Genomic DNA, 17,010 nt, shown 5'->3' with positions numbered 1-17,010 from the left:
TATTTCTAATAAACAGTTAAAGAGTTTTTAATGAGAATAAACAGCAGTGGTTAACATGACACTACAGTGCTGTTTTAAACTAGCCTTATTCTCATGCAGTACTTTCAGGAACATTATTTTTAATAATAGTATCTTAGTAAAAATTGACAATATTTACAATAAAAGTTTTAAATTTTTAAGCTGTTATTTTAGTACAATTTTGGCGTTAGAAAGTTAAGAGTGATAAATGTGCCAAAATGCGCATATACTAAGGAAGATGATTATTTCCCTTTAAGAAACTGACGCTTATGGGAAAGTTTAATTTTTAAACACAATTATTTTGAACAAATCTCTAATAAAATATTTTTAATGTTAAAATTTCCTTTAATTTTTTTTTCACAATGTAGAACTGTAATCAGTTATTTTGTTAAAAAATAAAGAATAATTTAAGATTTTTTTATATTTGGGATATGTTTTGCTGTCTTAAGTTAACTATATTTCTTATTTAAAATTGAAAAAAACTGAACTATATTTAAAGCAAACAGATACCTTTTAGCTTATTTTGATCTTTAAAAAGCAATTGTGGTTTCTTTTACTTTTATGAAAATGAGAGTCTATTGTGTAATGCTTTGTTTTAACAGGGTAAAACACTTTCAACCATTGCCCTCATTGTTACCAATTTTCATAATGGAAAGCCTCTTCCTGTTAAGAAGATCAAAAAGGAACATTTGAAAAAAGTAAGTATATTTTCTTTTTAATTATTTTAAAATTGTTCCAATATGTGACCACTATACTACTTTATACAGTTTAAACCCTTCTGTACATGTCTTACAGAAACAAATCCTTAAGAATTCTAATTTAGCATGTGACAAATTACTGATTAAAATGAAATTTGAAATGTTTTGTTTTTCTTGTCTGTATGTAAATAGCATGTCATACCACTAAAACTATTACTGTTACTACTGACTTCCATATTAATTGTAATTTTGATGTTCAAACAGCAGTGTGGCATTTTGCAAGATAATGGGAGCACTTTTATTTATTTATTTGCAATCATATTTTTTTTTTTGTATTCAGAATTTCAGTGCCTTATTTTTTCTTTATTCATTTTTTCTCTTAGGACAAAATTCCTGATTGGGCAGCGGCCCCTGGACTACAACTAGATGAGGACAAGTCAAAAAATGTGAAAGGTTATTATTGATAAGTGTTTCTGCCTTTGTGTTTGGCATGTAAGAGTAAGCTGGCATTTAGAATGTCATATCAAGATGTCATTAAATGGGGGAAATAGTAAAGCTATCTTGTCATCTCATTAACTAGTTTGCTTCTTTAAGCTGGTTGATTTTTACTTGATTTTTTGTAGTTTAAGTCTTGCATCTTTAAGCCTTAAAAACTTAAGTTTAAGATATTCACTGCAAAAAAAGTCATGTACCTACATATTATCTTAATATATAGGCACATGACATGTCTTTTTGCAGTGAATACTTGTATCTTCCTTAAATTATTTTAGATCAAATCATATTATTAAACAATAATAAGATTATGTTACAAAAATACAGTGTCATATAGGCTTCAGACAAGAATTATAAAGAGATAAGAGGGTAAGTAAGACAGAATTGTAGAAATCCAACCCACTCTTTCTCAGCTATGAAAGGGACACTGGAAAGGATAAAAGTTTGAGAGTTGCCTGTGCGATAACTGGAGAAGAGACATGCTGCTCCATAGACTGCCTGAAGAGCTTGGAGATTAAGGGTTAGGGGAGCAGTGTCAACTACCATTCATCTATATTTGGACCAACTGCGCCAGTTCTTGCAGGTTTTGCTATTTAGCAGTATTTAGTATAAACAAATTTTTACACAAATTTTATTAAGTCGGTTTGAGGGTGTTATGCTACGATTTTTGTTGAACTGTAACTGAAACAGGTGTATGCTCATGCTGTAAACAATTTTCTAAATATTGACATTTTACCTGATTAATTTGCTATACATAGCATACTTGAGAAATACTTTAGTGATTACTGTACAGAAATTCTTTTGCCACTATAAATTTGCGTTGGCAGTAAGTACTACATGATCATCTTCACTTTCTCTGGTTATGTTGTAATTCTAATAGTATTTTGTGCAAGTTATAGCTGTAATATTTATTGTTTTTTGTTTCAACAGTGCTACAGGTAGCAAATTAAACATTTTCTCATCCTTCTCTCACCTTGTAATGTTTCAATTTTTAATTATGTGGTGTTGTACAAACACCTCAGTCATTGATGCATTGCCTTTTATGTAATGTTGGAGTGCATTGTTTTTGACTTGATGTATAGGTACTGTAAATATAGGAATTTAAAATTGATTTTTGAAATCTTATTTCTAGCAGAATTGTGGGTTTTTGCCACTTTAAATTGTTAAAATTACCACTTGTCTTTAGTTGGTTGCTGTAATTATTGTATTAAACGTGCCAAGCTGAAGACCTCTATAAGTTATGTTTACAATATTGAACAATGACTTGTTATCCAATTGGTCAGTGAATACTTACTCAAGTTTGAGCTTCTGAGTAAAATAGTCTGTGAATAGTAATATAAATATGAAATACAGTATTTAATGCTAAGGAGAAAGAAAAGGTCACACATTACCTGGGAATTTAAAAAGCAGAGCTATATCCAGTAAAGGTTACCATATTCCTTAGAGTAACTTGACACATCTTTTGTTGAATAAAAGCTTGAACCTACATAATACAGCAAATATATAGTCCCATTCACTTTAATTCTAAGTATTTTTGTGCCAGCTCTGTTAATAATACCTCTAGTTAGGTTGACATGAATAAAATGTATAATAGGATAAATATACAGTATGGTGAAGTACAGTTTTATGTTATTGATGAAACTACTCGAGTCCTGTGATATGATATTAGCCAATACTTTTTCAAAGTAAGCAAGAAGTATTTTTTCCAAAACCGTTGGAGTCATAGTTTAGGAGCAAAATGGGTCTTTAATATTCACATTTTATTAGATTATTATTTCATTATTAAGTAGCGAAACACAAAGACTTTGGGTCCTAAAATTTCTGCAATTTCCTTTTCACTCAGCAGATGTTGCTGCTTTCCTCCTTCTTGCTATTTTTGGTGGTTTAGCACTTTTTTTTTTTTTTTTGATCACTTTTCTTTAAACACATGAGCATAGGTCACTTTGCTGTCTTTTGTATTGCAAAACCCCCTCTCTAACTTGAAATGCTTCTTACTTTACCTTCTGAAAACAATATGCTTATAAAAATTTATTGATCATCTTGCATCACTTTATTAAACATACACAAAGTATAGAGGTATAATACAAGGCCAGGTTTAAATAACAGTAAAATCTCCGCCAATCGTTTATACCTGTAAGAACTTACTGTTGATTATAAATTGTGAATATGTATTTGACAGACTTCTTGATAGCATGCATTTCTTTTTCTTTATCATTCTTGCATTCTGTATCCGGCACTTGAAATTCCTCAGATGTCATTGCTTTTCTTCTTCTTTTTCCTGTTATGGTGTTCTTCATCACATATTTGGCTCAGCAGATGTTGCTGCTTTTCTCTTTCTGCCATGAGACTTGAACTTGTGAGCACTTTACTGTAATAAATGCAGACCACAAGTCACTTTGCCAAGGTTAAGGCTACCTACACTTCATTGTAATTCTAGAACATATTAGGTCATAGGCTTTCGATTAAGACCAAGATTAAGGTTCAAGCCCCAGTGGTTTGCAAATAATTGTGTGACAGATGGACAGACCTTAGCATTTTATATAGGATTTTTTGAATAAAATTGATGTCTGAAACAGTGCTTATAGTAATTTATTCTTCAGTGCTTCCTGAGGAATTGACATCATTAGGAAACTACATAATTTTTGATGCAATTATTTTCTTTCTTTAATTCTTATAAAAATCCTTCCAGCTCTCTTGTGGGCATGATGGTTTTGTACCCTGCAGCAGATTTTATAGCTTCATTGATTTTTGAATTATGAGAGTGATTGATCCAATTTTCACTATTTTTGAGTTTTTCTTTGCATATGACGTCTCTGAATAAAGCTGTTAAATAAAGCCTGATTATCCATGCGTTGTTGAATATATTGTAACTTAATTCATACATACCTATTTCTTTTTTTTTCTATTTTTTTAACCATCAGCTGTATTCATTCTGTTAATTATTTTAGAAACTTCCTTTTTATATTTGTTTTGATAGAATTTTGTATGTCTGTAGAACTTGTGGATTACATTAGCTTCTTACTACTTAATGGTTGACTATATTATCAGTGAAGAAATAATCAGTTTGTGGATAATTGTTTGACATTACAGGGATAAAAAATCAAGGCTTAGACTAAAATAAAAAAAAACATTGTGCTAAAGTAAGAATAATAGCAGGCTTTTCTGTAATAAATATTTTACTTATACTTTTATATTTGTTTTATTTTTTGTTTTGACAGTGAGAAGTGAAGGTGATGAAGTTAATTTAAAGGCTGCCAAAGCTGGCTCACACTCTAAGAGGTAACACTTATTTTGAAACTTTAGTTATTTTGCAAGAATTGGACAGAGTATTTTGGGTCAGTACTATTTATTAGTGTTTAGTGTAACCAAATACAGTGGAACCTCACCTAATACCAGGATAATGTTCCTACTAGGTACTGCATAGAGTGAAATGTCCCAAGATAACTTGTAAATTTGACCTTAAAGTACAGGGAGCTAGGTTTTGCTTGTACCCTGTAATATGTGCATTATGTATATAAATCCGTAGCTTTCGATTCAAAGGTACATCAATAGCTCCAAAAACAGACTAGCTTTGTATGGTAATATTTTTTGGGTGGCTCTGTGGCAGACATACGACTTTCTGTTATCCTAACACTGCCACTTTATTGTTCAGAATTAGCTTTCACATAAGTAATTTAATCGGGCAAAATTAATCCATTAGAAGATACATGTGTTGTGGTAAAGTGACAGTGTAGGAAGAACACTACAATTTGCCATAGTGATTGAGACAGTGTGATTAGTGAGCAATTAGTTATTGCAACTTGAAATATTTTGAGTATATTTTTAATTTTGGGAAAATCAGGCAAATTTGTATAAGTGCGGGATAGAAGGGAAGCAGATGTGTGCTGAATACAGGGAATGTGGGGGTAAAGTTAGTTGTGAGAATCCTTTGTCAGAATAGTCAAAATACATGTTTTTCAGGAATGGAAGAATTGATGAAAGTTCTGTGTTTGTATCTTAAATGTGTGCAGACAAAGTACTGAATGTGAGGAGGGAGAATGAGTGTGTTGTAGTTCTTCATATGGTTGTTGGTAAACAACTGATGAATGTAGAATCAGAGTATGTTTCACAGATTGTCAGAAGTGATAAAAAAAGAGGAGCTTTGCGACAGATTGATGATGAGGGTACTTGTAAATATAGCAGACATTTTGTGGAAGCTTTAAAAGGACACTTCCAGATTTGTGGCACTTACTAAAATTTATCTACCATGTGATACTTATTCTTTTGAGAAGTAAATTTTGTGAAAATACATTTTAGTACCCAACTATTTATTAAATGTTTTGGACTGAAAGACAGAGTACAGAAGACATGATACATGAAGGGGAACTCTTTCAGTGAATCACTGTGGTTATCTTTATGTTAGTCCTGCTTGGAGGGTATTCATGGCATCCAGCTCATATACAGCTGATTGATGCAGAGTTTTGTTTCAAAAGAAAGATGTTTCCCTGCTAAGATTTTCCAGGAGTAGAAGATGTCCACATTTGTCACCAGACAGGGAATGGATCCTCCAGGTCTCATTTGAAGCATTAGAAACAAATTCACACTGGCAAATGTAAAATTTCTGTGTGCATCCTACTGTAAACCCTTTCAAAACAAAAAACTGTAACAAAAATCCTATAGGAACACCATAGTGACTAATAAATGGAAAATCCAGCGACACTACTAGAGGGAGACAATTTCATTGAGGAATCAGTGGTTTCCCTTTTATGGCTGAGTACCTATAACCCCGCAGACATCTGTACTGGCATACGGTAGCAACACTAATCTTTTTGGTACAGGTAGGACCAGGCTCCAAAGAGCATAAGCTGCCATAAGGCTACTATTCAGGGTGAGACATTGTTCATGTGTGCAGTGGTATTAGGGCCTGATGGATGTCACTTAATCCTGATGCTAGAGGTGATCATCTTGATAGCTGGGCTATTAACCTGCTGTATGGTTTAGAGTTTTTGCTCTATTGATGAATGAAAAGTCAGTTGGGTGAAAGCTTGCTGATATGGACGCCATTTGGTGTGACTTTGTTTTGTTATTATTTGTTTTCATCTCAGTCCTATTTTATTCATCCCTCATTTCTGTGTTGTATTTAAGCTAGTATTCTTTTTGATACTCTCGTGTTCTTGCTAACACTTACTGTGCCTTAAAATGATGCAGTATTTGCAGTTTCCAATAGAAACAACATGTATATATAATTATTGTGGATCTTGCATGCTAAGGACATTTTTTTTATTCTGAGGAAGGGACATTATCATTTACAATGTTAAACACCTGAGAACTAAAATAAAATCCTGTAAAGAGAGATGTTACCAGTTATTACATATTGAAAACCTGTCTTTTTTTCCTTGGCCTTAAAGGGAGAAAAGCATGGTTTACATCATTGACTCAGAGGATGATGGTGAAGATGAGTGCCCTACAAAGAAAAGTAAGCTTAAAACAGATTAATGGCTAATTTAATACTGCATTGTTTATGATATTTTCAACATTGTTGATTTATTTATTTTAGTGAAATCTAGAGTAAAGACTGGAAAATCTGAACAGTGCTCCAAAACAGGTATTCTGATTTTTCTTAAATCTTTCTTTATATCATAAAAATTGTTTACCTCATATAAAAATAAGCTTTCTTACACAATCATCAAATTTAACGGTGTTAGTGACCCTGGGGCGTTGGCGGTTGTTTGGGACCAATGCGACCTTGTTTAGAACCTCTTTTGTTATAATGGAGCAGTGGAGTGGTGTGTAACAAATGTTCGCTGTGAAAGCCTTTTATAAGAATGGTGATAGTGTTGACTGCTGTGAAAAGGGAATTTCGGTGTCATTACTAATTATGATGTAATGATCGTGTTCCATCTGCTCATGCGATTACAACATGGGTGCGTAATTTCAAAGAAACGGGTTCAGCCTTAAAAAAAAGAACTCCCCCATGTGGAGCCACTTTGCATACTGCCTGAGAATAGATGGCAGTTGTTCGCTGATTATTTGGAAGGCGTGTCATCTCACACAGTGGTGACATTCAATGGCCTCCGAGATGTTTGTGATTTTTTTTTTTTCTGTGGGGACATCTTAAAAGCCAAGTGTACCACACATGCCCTGCCACCATTGCTGAACTAAAAAGGAGGATTGAAGAGGAAATCGCTGGCATTCCTCTTGACATGTTACGTCGAGAGAGAGAGAGAAGACAAGTGCATTGCCGCACCCACCACATGACAAATTAACTCAGGATCCCCAGATTAGGACCCGAGTGCAGCCATGCAATCTGTGACACCTCAGCATGTCACTAGTTCAGATGGAATGGAACAGTGTTGAGGTTTTTTATGGTGGCTGTAATTCCAATTCTGCCACCAATCCCCAGGTTTTTCCCTGCAGGTTGGACCTAGATCAGGGTATCAGTAAGCTCCTGGACAGTCAGTGACGCTACTTGGCAGCATTGGATGCATTGATACATAATGTCCCAGAGGTTCTCAGTTGGATTCAGGTCTGGGGAACGTATGGGTCAGTCCGTGGCATCAATGCCTATGTCATCCAGGACCTGCCTGCGCACTCTGACAATTTCATACTAGTACCATAATTTGTCCCTTAACTGTGTATATGTACACACAGTTTTTCTCCAGTCTGAGCTCAGGTACTAAGTTGACCTTGGCCACTTTGCCACACTGCTGTCTATTAGAAACATAGATTTGTTTTAGGTTAGGAAGCATGCACTGGTTCAGTGTTTTGCTTTAGAAGAAGCTTTGCCGGTATTCACATTTGCGCTCGATGAGAACCCTCAAAGCCCAGATGCGGTTTATGGCAGACTTTTTAGGCGTATACCCAGACTGCTTCAGTTTCTGGTAGGTGAGCAAGTGATCTCAGATCCTATTGAGGAAGACCTTAGCAAGAACCTTGCCAGGCACGGAGAGCAGTGTTATTCCAGCAATAGTTGCTGTAATCCAGGCATTCAACTTTCCCTTTCCAGACAGGAATGACAAGTCCTGTTTTTCCTGTCAGTTGGCATGAGACCTATCTCCCAAATGGAAGAAAAGATTGTTTGCAATGCCAGGAGGACAGCCTTACCACCAGCCGGAGAAGTTCTTTCAGGAAATCACAGATCCCTGCAGCCTCCCCTACCTTCATCTGGTTCACGAGCTGCACAATCTCGGTGAGATTAGAAATACAAAAAAAAAAAAATCAGTAAAGACACAGTCCTATTATAAACACTAACACAAACGGACAAATTGATATAAAAATATATATTTATGAAAAAGTAGAGGTAAATCATTAGAGCAAAAGTATTATCTGTAGTTTTTTTTTACAAATACATGCTGTCTTAAACTTAGTGTTCTCAGTATACATTTCAGAACTTGCTGCTCAATTCAATACATTGTGAACTGTTTACATAAGTCGTGGCAAATACTACAACCTGTTTGTGGTTAATTTTAAACTATCACCAGCAGAGGGCAAACATGCCACTGAACAAAATAATGTAAAGTAAGGAATTTACTTATAAGTATGGAATGTACATTGCTGCACAACTAACTCTAGACATTTTGTCAAATTCTGCTTAAGCATAGACACTGCTCCATAAGAACCAATATGTGATGCCCATATTGAGGAAACAAATATGTTATGCTTGTTAAAGTAAATGTGTATTCAGCAGGAATAATTAATCAATATGAAGTGTCATTTTCTTGACTTTTGAATAGAAATTTGATCACCTAGATGATAGTTTGCTTGTTTGATGCTGCACAATATTTGGACGTGTTTAGACGTAATACCATTGTATTTAATTTGAGCGATTAGATGATAACTATGCTTACTTAAATAGATCCTACTATACTGCTAATAGATAGAAAAAAATAGCTTGATATGAATGTTAGAGTTGTTACAGGCTAGACTATCCTGATACAGTTTTAGGAATAATTGAAGTAAAATTTTAATTAGAATTAAATTGGTGGTTTCATATTTTCATTATCCATCTCACTTAATCTAATGCAGTGTCGCTGGGAACCTCTCCCCAACCTGGCAGTGTTGGATGCCAGTCAGAAATAACCATGGATAGGGAATGTGTCAGCTGTTAGGCACACTCAGGTGAATACCCAAACTGTCAGTTTGGGATGTGAGAGGAATACTGGACTCATAGGAGAATAAAATCAGACAGAATTAAATGAGATAGTTTAAACTTTTGATCCTGGACTCCTCCACTCCTCCGCTAGTGATACATTCTCATACGTCCAGAGACCTGGAATCTTTTTTTTTTTTGTTCACGCAGGTTAAAGACAAATGTTAGACTGATTAAAGTGTCAATATGCAAAATGCTGTTAAGTTCTAGTCAGACTGCACAACATAGTAGTTTATATACATTGTTTAGTATACAATTTCTCAGGGAAATTACTGTTTAACCCACTGATTTTGCTGTTTATTAATTATGGTTGTTAAGAGTGTTCTGAATGAAGTTTCTCATTAAACAAAAAATAATTAAGAAAAAAGTTGTAAATTAATTCACATCATATTATATAAGCTTGTTCTAAGACAACTAGTTGCTTCCTACAATGAATCTCACTTATGGCAAACAACTTAGTGAGATTCTTTCACTCATTTTATATAACTCAGTAAACAAGTACCTTGTTTGAAAACTTCCTCAGGCTCTTTGAGTGTGCTCTACCTTATATTATGTATCCCTCAAATCACACAGACTTTTAAAAAATGTAATTAAACTGCGTGTGTGTCATAAGACTTGCGTCTTGACCGCCTTCCAGCATTTTGCTATGCCAACTGCATGTTGACCTTTTATTTATTATTGAGGTTTTGCATTTTATCAAACTCAAAAATAATACTTCTCTTAAAGTAAAAATGTGATAACACTTCGCTTTATATTATTGTTGAGTACTTGGAATGAGTATAAGTTACCTTTTGTTGTCTTTATTGTGAAATTTAAATAGCAACTTACACACAAGTTATGGCTATATATCGGTATGCTTTTTGAAGAGGAAACAGACACATAGCCAGTTTGTTACTAGTTGTATTAGTTCTAATGAGTTAGCCTACTGACTGTTGAACATTTCACAATAAAAGTACAGAACCAGCATATTATACATATTCAGCCTTGTATAGTATCTGTACATGGATTAATTAACTTGGGCCACTTATAAACAAGTTTTAAACCCAAAAATCTTTCAAGGTACATTTTACAATAATTGAATTCTGAATTGATTGTTACAGAGTCATTGTAGTCCTCTTCCATCAGAATTACACACTGGGCAGGATAAAAAGTAGATCGGAACATGAAAGCAATGGCTTTATAGAAACTGTGTTACTGCATTATTTCATTTTAATTACTTAGGGTAGTGTATACTGTGTCAAGAATTACTGATAAGCTTATTGTCAACTTGTAAACTATGGCCCTAACTAATGAATAATAAATTCTCAAACAATCAACAAAGAATGTTGTCAGTTTTCGATCATTTTAAAAATGTAATGTAGTGTTATATTCTCCAGATTTGGTGCATAGGTAGTGAATAAATACTCCTGAACTTGTGAAAAATTGACAAAATTTGTGGTGGAGGCATGGTCAGAATAGAATGGCTGTTGATCTTAACCATTATCTCTTGTAATAAAAAGTGAATTGTTAAGATTCCTTGACTTTTAGAAGATGGGCCTTAGGCCATGAATATGGGAGATGCATGTCACATTTCTAAGAATTACTGAAACATGTCTATGATAATTTTCAAGTGTACACCGTCATTTCATAAGGCACTAAAACTTTAGTGCACAAAATAAACAACACAACACATAATGCACAATATTAAAATATTACAAATAATGTATGATTTCTGTGAAGTTTTACCATAATGCCTTGAACCCTAATTATCAATTTAAATTTTAAAATGTAATGTAATTTATAGTCTTTTTGAGGATGCCATGATGGTGCAGGAGTCTGTACTATACACTAATAGCATCAGTTAGTTAGATTTAGGCGCTTGATTTATTGCTATATGTGCATTTGCTGTCCATCTGTCAATCATGATAAGGGAGTTTATGGAGTTCTCACTTGTGACGTCTCACTTTGTTGTATTCACATGAATTTCTGGCCAGATTTTTAGGAGATAGGCAAATGATTATTAAAAATGTGTTGTCTTGTTTCAGTTGCCATTCAACCAAAAGAATGCCATTTGTAGCCAATAAGGTTTTTTTTTTTATTTTAACATGACTGACATGAAAGACCAGCATTTCATCACAACTCTGAGAATTTGTGTTGCATATTTTCTCTGAATTGTCTGAATGTGAACTCCCAGTTTTTAAGTACCGAGAACCTCGTATTTCCTGTTTGTTCGATAGCACAACAACACTTCTAAGTCAAACAAGAGTCTCTGGTACAACATGAATAAGGGCAAGAATCTTCTCCAAGGCAAAGGTTTCATGTGTTAAGATGCAATTCCATTTCTGCCCTGCTACCTATTCCTTTCCTGTGAAAGTAGAAATTCTTCCTGGCCTTCGGTTCTAATCTTCTTTACTAGTTTCCTTCCAGATATATATAGCATTTTATATATTAGAAACTAAAATATTATATTATAGGTGTATGAATGCAAAACAAATGTATATGTAAAATAAACCCAAAAAAAAACCACGTGCATATATGCTGCATATGTACTGTATAGCAATTTAAAGTGTTACACTATAGTGTGCAGTAAATATATTATGTGGAGTAAGCTAGAAAATGTTACCTTGCTACTATTTTTGAAGGGAAGTGGATATGTAATTTCTACATGGTAACATATCAGAAAAGATGACATTAGTAGAAATGTTATGTGCCTCTGTTTTTTAATGAGTAAACCTTAAACAAAACAAAACAATACAAATAACATGGATACTAAAACGAATAATTTTGAAGAGAGTCACAGTGTATTTCATTCTTTACTACACATGTTCAGTCATGCCTTTCTTTTCAGCCGTTGACTGGATGAAGCTATTGTAATTTTTTAGTTTTTTGTGAAATGCTCAGTGGATACGTGGAAGGTGTGGTTATCACTTATTATGTGAAATTAGCTTTGTTGGAAAGCATGTGAATTAGGCCTCCCATTTTAGGCAAAAGATCCAAAACACAGTCCACACTCTTGTATACCTAATTGACATTTAGCAACTATTTGAATACGTAAATCAATTTATTGTTGCCAGGCTTTTTGAAAATATTTTATTATTGATGCATGCATGCATGGAAAGCTGAATTTAAAGTAATTCCTAACACTTGAAGAAGAATTGTTATTTTAATTCATTGAATAATTTATTTTTTCCCCAAAGGTAATTCCTAACACTTAAAGAATTGTTATTGTAATTCATTGAATAATTTATTTTTTCCCAAAGGGTGGTATAGTGAGTAGACGACTGTCCTGTGTTCAAGTCACGTACTTAGGTGTTGTCTGTGTGGTGTTTGCATATTACATATTAAATGACAAAGGTGTTCTTAGGCTAACAATAAAGTAATCTTCTGAAATACAAAAGAAGTTTACTTTTACTTAACAGATAACAGAAACACAGATTACAACTTTGGTGATTCTTATTTTTTATTTCGTGAAAAAAGAAAACGTAGTGATGGTCTGTGTTGATGACTACTAACAGAATCCTTTGTTTGTATTAATATTTCCTGAATGTTTTGCCTGCTTAGCACCAGTTTTGTCTTACTATGGCTCCATGGAATATCTGTGATGGAAAATATTGCTCCTTTAAATCTGACTATGCAAATGCATCTTTCCAGCTTAAAATTTGAAATAGTCATTATAAAATAAAAACAGTCTACTGTCTCTGCACAACTGTGTGTTCAGTCTCAAACTCTGAGTTAAGACCAAAAGCCCTGGACACTTTTAAGAATAGTTGGTCTCAGAAGAGTGTGCAAAGGGCAATGAGCTCATTTCATTTCTTGCCAGTATGTTGTTCAAAGCTTCACAGACCTCTCAGATTTCATCCAGGAGACTATATGTTGGCTGTGAAAACTCACCAGGGCCGGATCACTTCATTATTACATTGGACTGCCAGCTGATCCTAAATAAAGCTCACTTCTCAGGAAATCTTCGAAGGTAGTGCTGTGTGTGTGTTTTTAAGTGGATGTCAGCAGTGTTATGGCACCATTCAAACGGGCAGTTTGGTTTCAGCAATAAAGAAAGCAAAACTTTGTCTACCTATTCCTGAAGCTAACCTTTGGATCAGTGCACTATGCACATGACTCATTGGATGTAGCTTTTACAATGACCAAAAGCTTCAAAATTTATTGGTACATGTAACACCTTGTAAATATTGCCATTGTCTTCTCCCTGTGATACTGTACGATATTGTCTAGCCTGTTAATTTGTTCTTTTTTGTCAATAGTTTTGCATAGTTCATTTTGATATTTTTCATGTTTTGCATAGTTTGTACATGCTGGCTCTAGGCTTGACTGTTGTACCTGCCTGGTATATTCTGAACCCACTGGAAACCTCATCATTTACCATCATTATTAGTCTTTTAACTGTTAACTGTTTTGACAGTTAATAATGTATGTGACCTGGTGAGTGGTTGAGATATAGAGGCTTAATTCAGCCACTGTCAGACTCGGGCTTCCCCAGTCATCTGCACACTGTCTAAATTATGTTTGTGAGAAGGGTCATTTATAAGGCGTAATTATTCAAATAGTGTAACCAATTATGCAAAAAATGTTTTCAATTGGTGGAACACCAACGTATTTCAAAGTTGCTTATGTACGTTGCAATAAACCCACAAACCAATCAAAAGCAGTAATGGTATTTTTATTTACCCATGGATGTCTTCTTTCAAATCATAATCTTCCATGTTTGTTGCTCTATTTCATTAGTAAATAAGCATTTTGCACATATTTGTATACTGATGCAAGCAGCATGTCACAACTGAATGAATCTGCTTTTATCAAAGATCCCACTTGCGTTGAACTAGATACAGTATTCAGTAATGAGTGAAAGGCTTACTATCATTGGATAGCTGAGGTCCAGAATAATAATATATAGTTGTCTGTGTGTGCAAGTGCTTATCTTTATACACCATTACATAATTGCTTCTGTGAGAGTGCAATTGTACTTAAACTTTGTACTAGGGAGATGTCTTCTTCTTCTTCTTCAATAAAGAAAACATATGGTTGGGGGAGTCCCAGAAAAGTTACAGAATGCTAGTAATACAGATTATAAGGCCCTGAGTCAGATTCTAATCACAGTTTTGACTCTATTGAGAATGAAGGACTCGATGCTATGCTTGATTTACAAGTACTGCTTATAGTATAACTTTGAAGTGTCACGGTGTGCAGTTTTATAGTTCAGGTGTCATTGGTTCAATTAACATACCTGGATGCTGTTGACTTCACAGTCTCCCTATGTAAATTTTCTGAGCAGTGCGTTCAAGTGTATGATCTCTGTGTTTACTGTATTAGCCGTAGACCAACAAATAAGAATTTGTGCTAAATAGTATTTCATGGCAGAAATATAAAGGATCTTGATTATTTTGTCAGATTAATCTCCTTTTATGTGATCACAATAATTGCTTTTTGCTTCATCAGTAGATATAAAAATCTCATCTCTCTTTTCCTTTATTGATTTTTTAAGAATATGTTATGTGGACAGTTTAAAAAAAAAAAGGTGCTGTGGCCTACAGAGGGTGCTCCTGCCATCCAAACCTGACACAGACAGATGAGGACACAAGTTCAGTACATGCTTTTTATATTTATTTTTTTCCCCCCCGTGTAAAACTCCTTCCCCTTTTTCCCGACTGTGTAGCATAGTACACAGCACAAAACACTCTTTTCTTCTTTTCCTTTCTCTTTCTCTTCCTCTCTGTTTACCTCTATTCTTCCTGGCAAGCTTTCTGTCCATTCCTCCTGATTCTGGCTTCCGGTGTAGTGGTGGCTGGCTCCTTTTATCGGGCACCCAGAAGTGCTCCAGGTGCTCAGCGACCTTCTTTTGGTAGCACTTTCAGGTGTAGTGGAAGTGCTGCCATACAGAGCTCAACATTACCAGCAGCACCCCCTGATGGTGCCCACGGAACGGTAGTCCGAGGCACCGCTGCAACCCAGGGGGGCTGCCATCTATCGTTCTGGGGGAGGTAATGCTCTGAATATATTCTCTCTCTCAGTCCTTCCAGTATAGAGGTGTCCCGGCCAGGTAAGAGCCACAGCTGTCTGCCACAGTGCTTAATTGTAAGATATTTTTTTAAATTACTATTTTCTGCTGAGCACCACAGATAGGCAAATTGATCCTTCTGCATGCCTTTTAAAATTTCAGAAGAGCAAACATAATGAAAATATAATTAGTTACAGAATGGAAATGTTTATTATCTAACAAATATGGGATTTTCATCCATTTTATTGTGGGAACACCACTTGTGCCTCTTTCAGAATTCACAAAGGTTTATTGGGGAACATCAGAGTAATACAGTGTATATTTCTAGCATGGAATGTTATTTGTAAGAAGAATTTAGATCCAATTATGAGGTGTAACATAATTCTACTAATTATGCTTTTAGGAAGTTTCTCTCTGCATATGGATGACAGTGAATTTGCCACTGCGCTTCAAGGAACCTCATCTGCACTCACAGCAAAAAGAATAAGCAAGACGAAAGGTGTGTCTTTTTATTTTTCTAAATAAAATTTTAACTTGAGTATATATTAAAAATAATTATTAACTGCTAAGGTTTCTTTTCATGGCAGAATGTATTTCGTCTAGTTTTATTTTATCTTTTTCCTGGTTAATTACATTACAACTGTGGCATGTTTTTATTGTGCAGTATCCATGTGGTCACAAGTAAAAGGATAATATAACAGTATTCTTCCGTCAGGCTTAAATAGACACTCCACAATGACTATTCAAAGATGTAGAGTCTAGCCTGACATTTCTATTAAGGCATTGATACAAAGACATGTAAAGCTATATAAAAGGACAAAAAAATCACATTTTATGCACACCAAATATTTCATAAACAGAGTAATAAACATGTATGCATTAGTTTTAACATTTTGCTAGAACATTGACATTTCAAGTGGTATTCATAATGCATTTGTAATCAAAATCATGCATTGACTTGTTAATTCTACTGTATGTGGTAAATTGACAAACAATGGACTATGTAGGAATGAAAATCTATGCATTATTGATCAGTAGTATATAGTTTATATGCAGTTGTGGTTTGATGAGCAGTTTTGCTGAATTTGTAAGGAAATACTACTGCTGTGGAATATTACTTGTTTCATTTTTCACCATAAAAAATTTGTGGTTTTCACAGTCTTGTCCACTGTTCTTTCTGTCACTTATCATTTTGCTTGAAGATGAAGCTTTATGGCACTTGTGTACTTGCTCTGTGGCATATTTTACAATGGATGGAACTACAGTACTTACCTTTTTGGTATTTGTTTTCTTGATTTCAATACAAAAGAAAAGTGGTTCTGTGCTCTGTGTCAGGTAGGGGGCGCTGTCGTCCCCTTGAACCCTCAGACCAGATGCCAGACACCAGATAAAAGTCCAAATTCTTGACTTTTTATTGTAATAATCAAGTGCCCAAAGCACCCTCCATTCCACAATACTCATACACAATACTCAAATAATCCACAATACAATAATTCTCCACTCCCAGACTCGTTGTCACCCTTCCTCCCAACTCGGCTCAACGCTCTGGGGCTTATAGTCCTTGACCTGTAAGTGCTTCTGGTCCCTCAGTCCATGTGATTACCCAGCACTTCCGGGTCTGGTGAAAACTCTTTTTCTTCAGCCCGGAAGTACTTTATTTCTTCCGTCCTCGTGAGACTTCCGGG

The 17,010-nt window shown here is 34.6% G+C and overlaps 1 protein-coding gene across 3 annotated transcripts in view; it reads left to right on the top strand.

Moving 5' to 3' along the window:
• hltf (helicase-like transcription factor) overlaps positions 1 to 17,010 on the top strand; it is a 110,036-nt gene that overhangs the window by 16,856 nt on the left and 76,170 nt on the right. For all 3 annotated transcript variants that reach the window (XM_039760688.1, XM_039760680.1, XM_039760695.1), the window contains 6 exons: positions 621 to 716; positions 1,100 to 1,169; positions 4,427 to 4,487; positions 6,596 to 6,663; positions 6,745 to 6,792; positions 15,729 to 15,824. In XM_039760688.1, the coding sequence (XP_039616622.1) occupies positions 621 to 716; positions 1,100 to 1,169; positions 4,427 to 4,487; positions 6,596 to 6,663; positions 6,745 to 6,792; positions 15,729 to 15,824 (439 nt within the window). The remainder of the gene's footprint in view (positions 1 to 620; positions 717 to 1,099; positions 1,170 to 4,426; positions 4,488 to 6,595; positions 6,664 to 6,744; positions 6,793 to 15,728; positions 15,825 to 17,010) is intronic.

The sequence above is a fragment of the Polypterus senegalus genome, chromosome 1 (assembly GCF_016835505.1).
Source record: "Polypterus senegalus isolate Bchr_013 chromosome 1, ASM1683550v1, whole genome shotgun sequence".
NCBI lineage: Eukaryota > Metazoa > Chordata > Cladistia > Polypteriformes > Polypteridae > Polypterus > Polypterus senegalus.
Note: the sequence above shows the minus strand (reverse complement) of the source record. Positions and strands in the feature narration are given on the sequence as shown.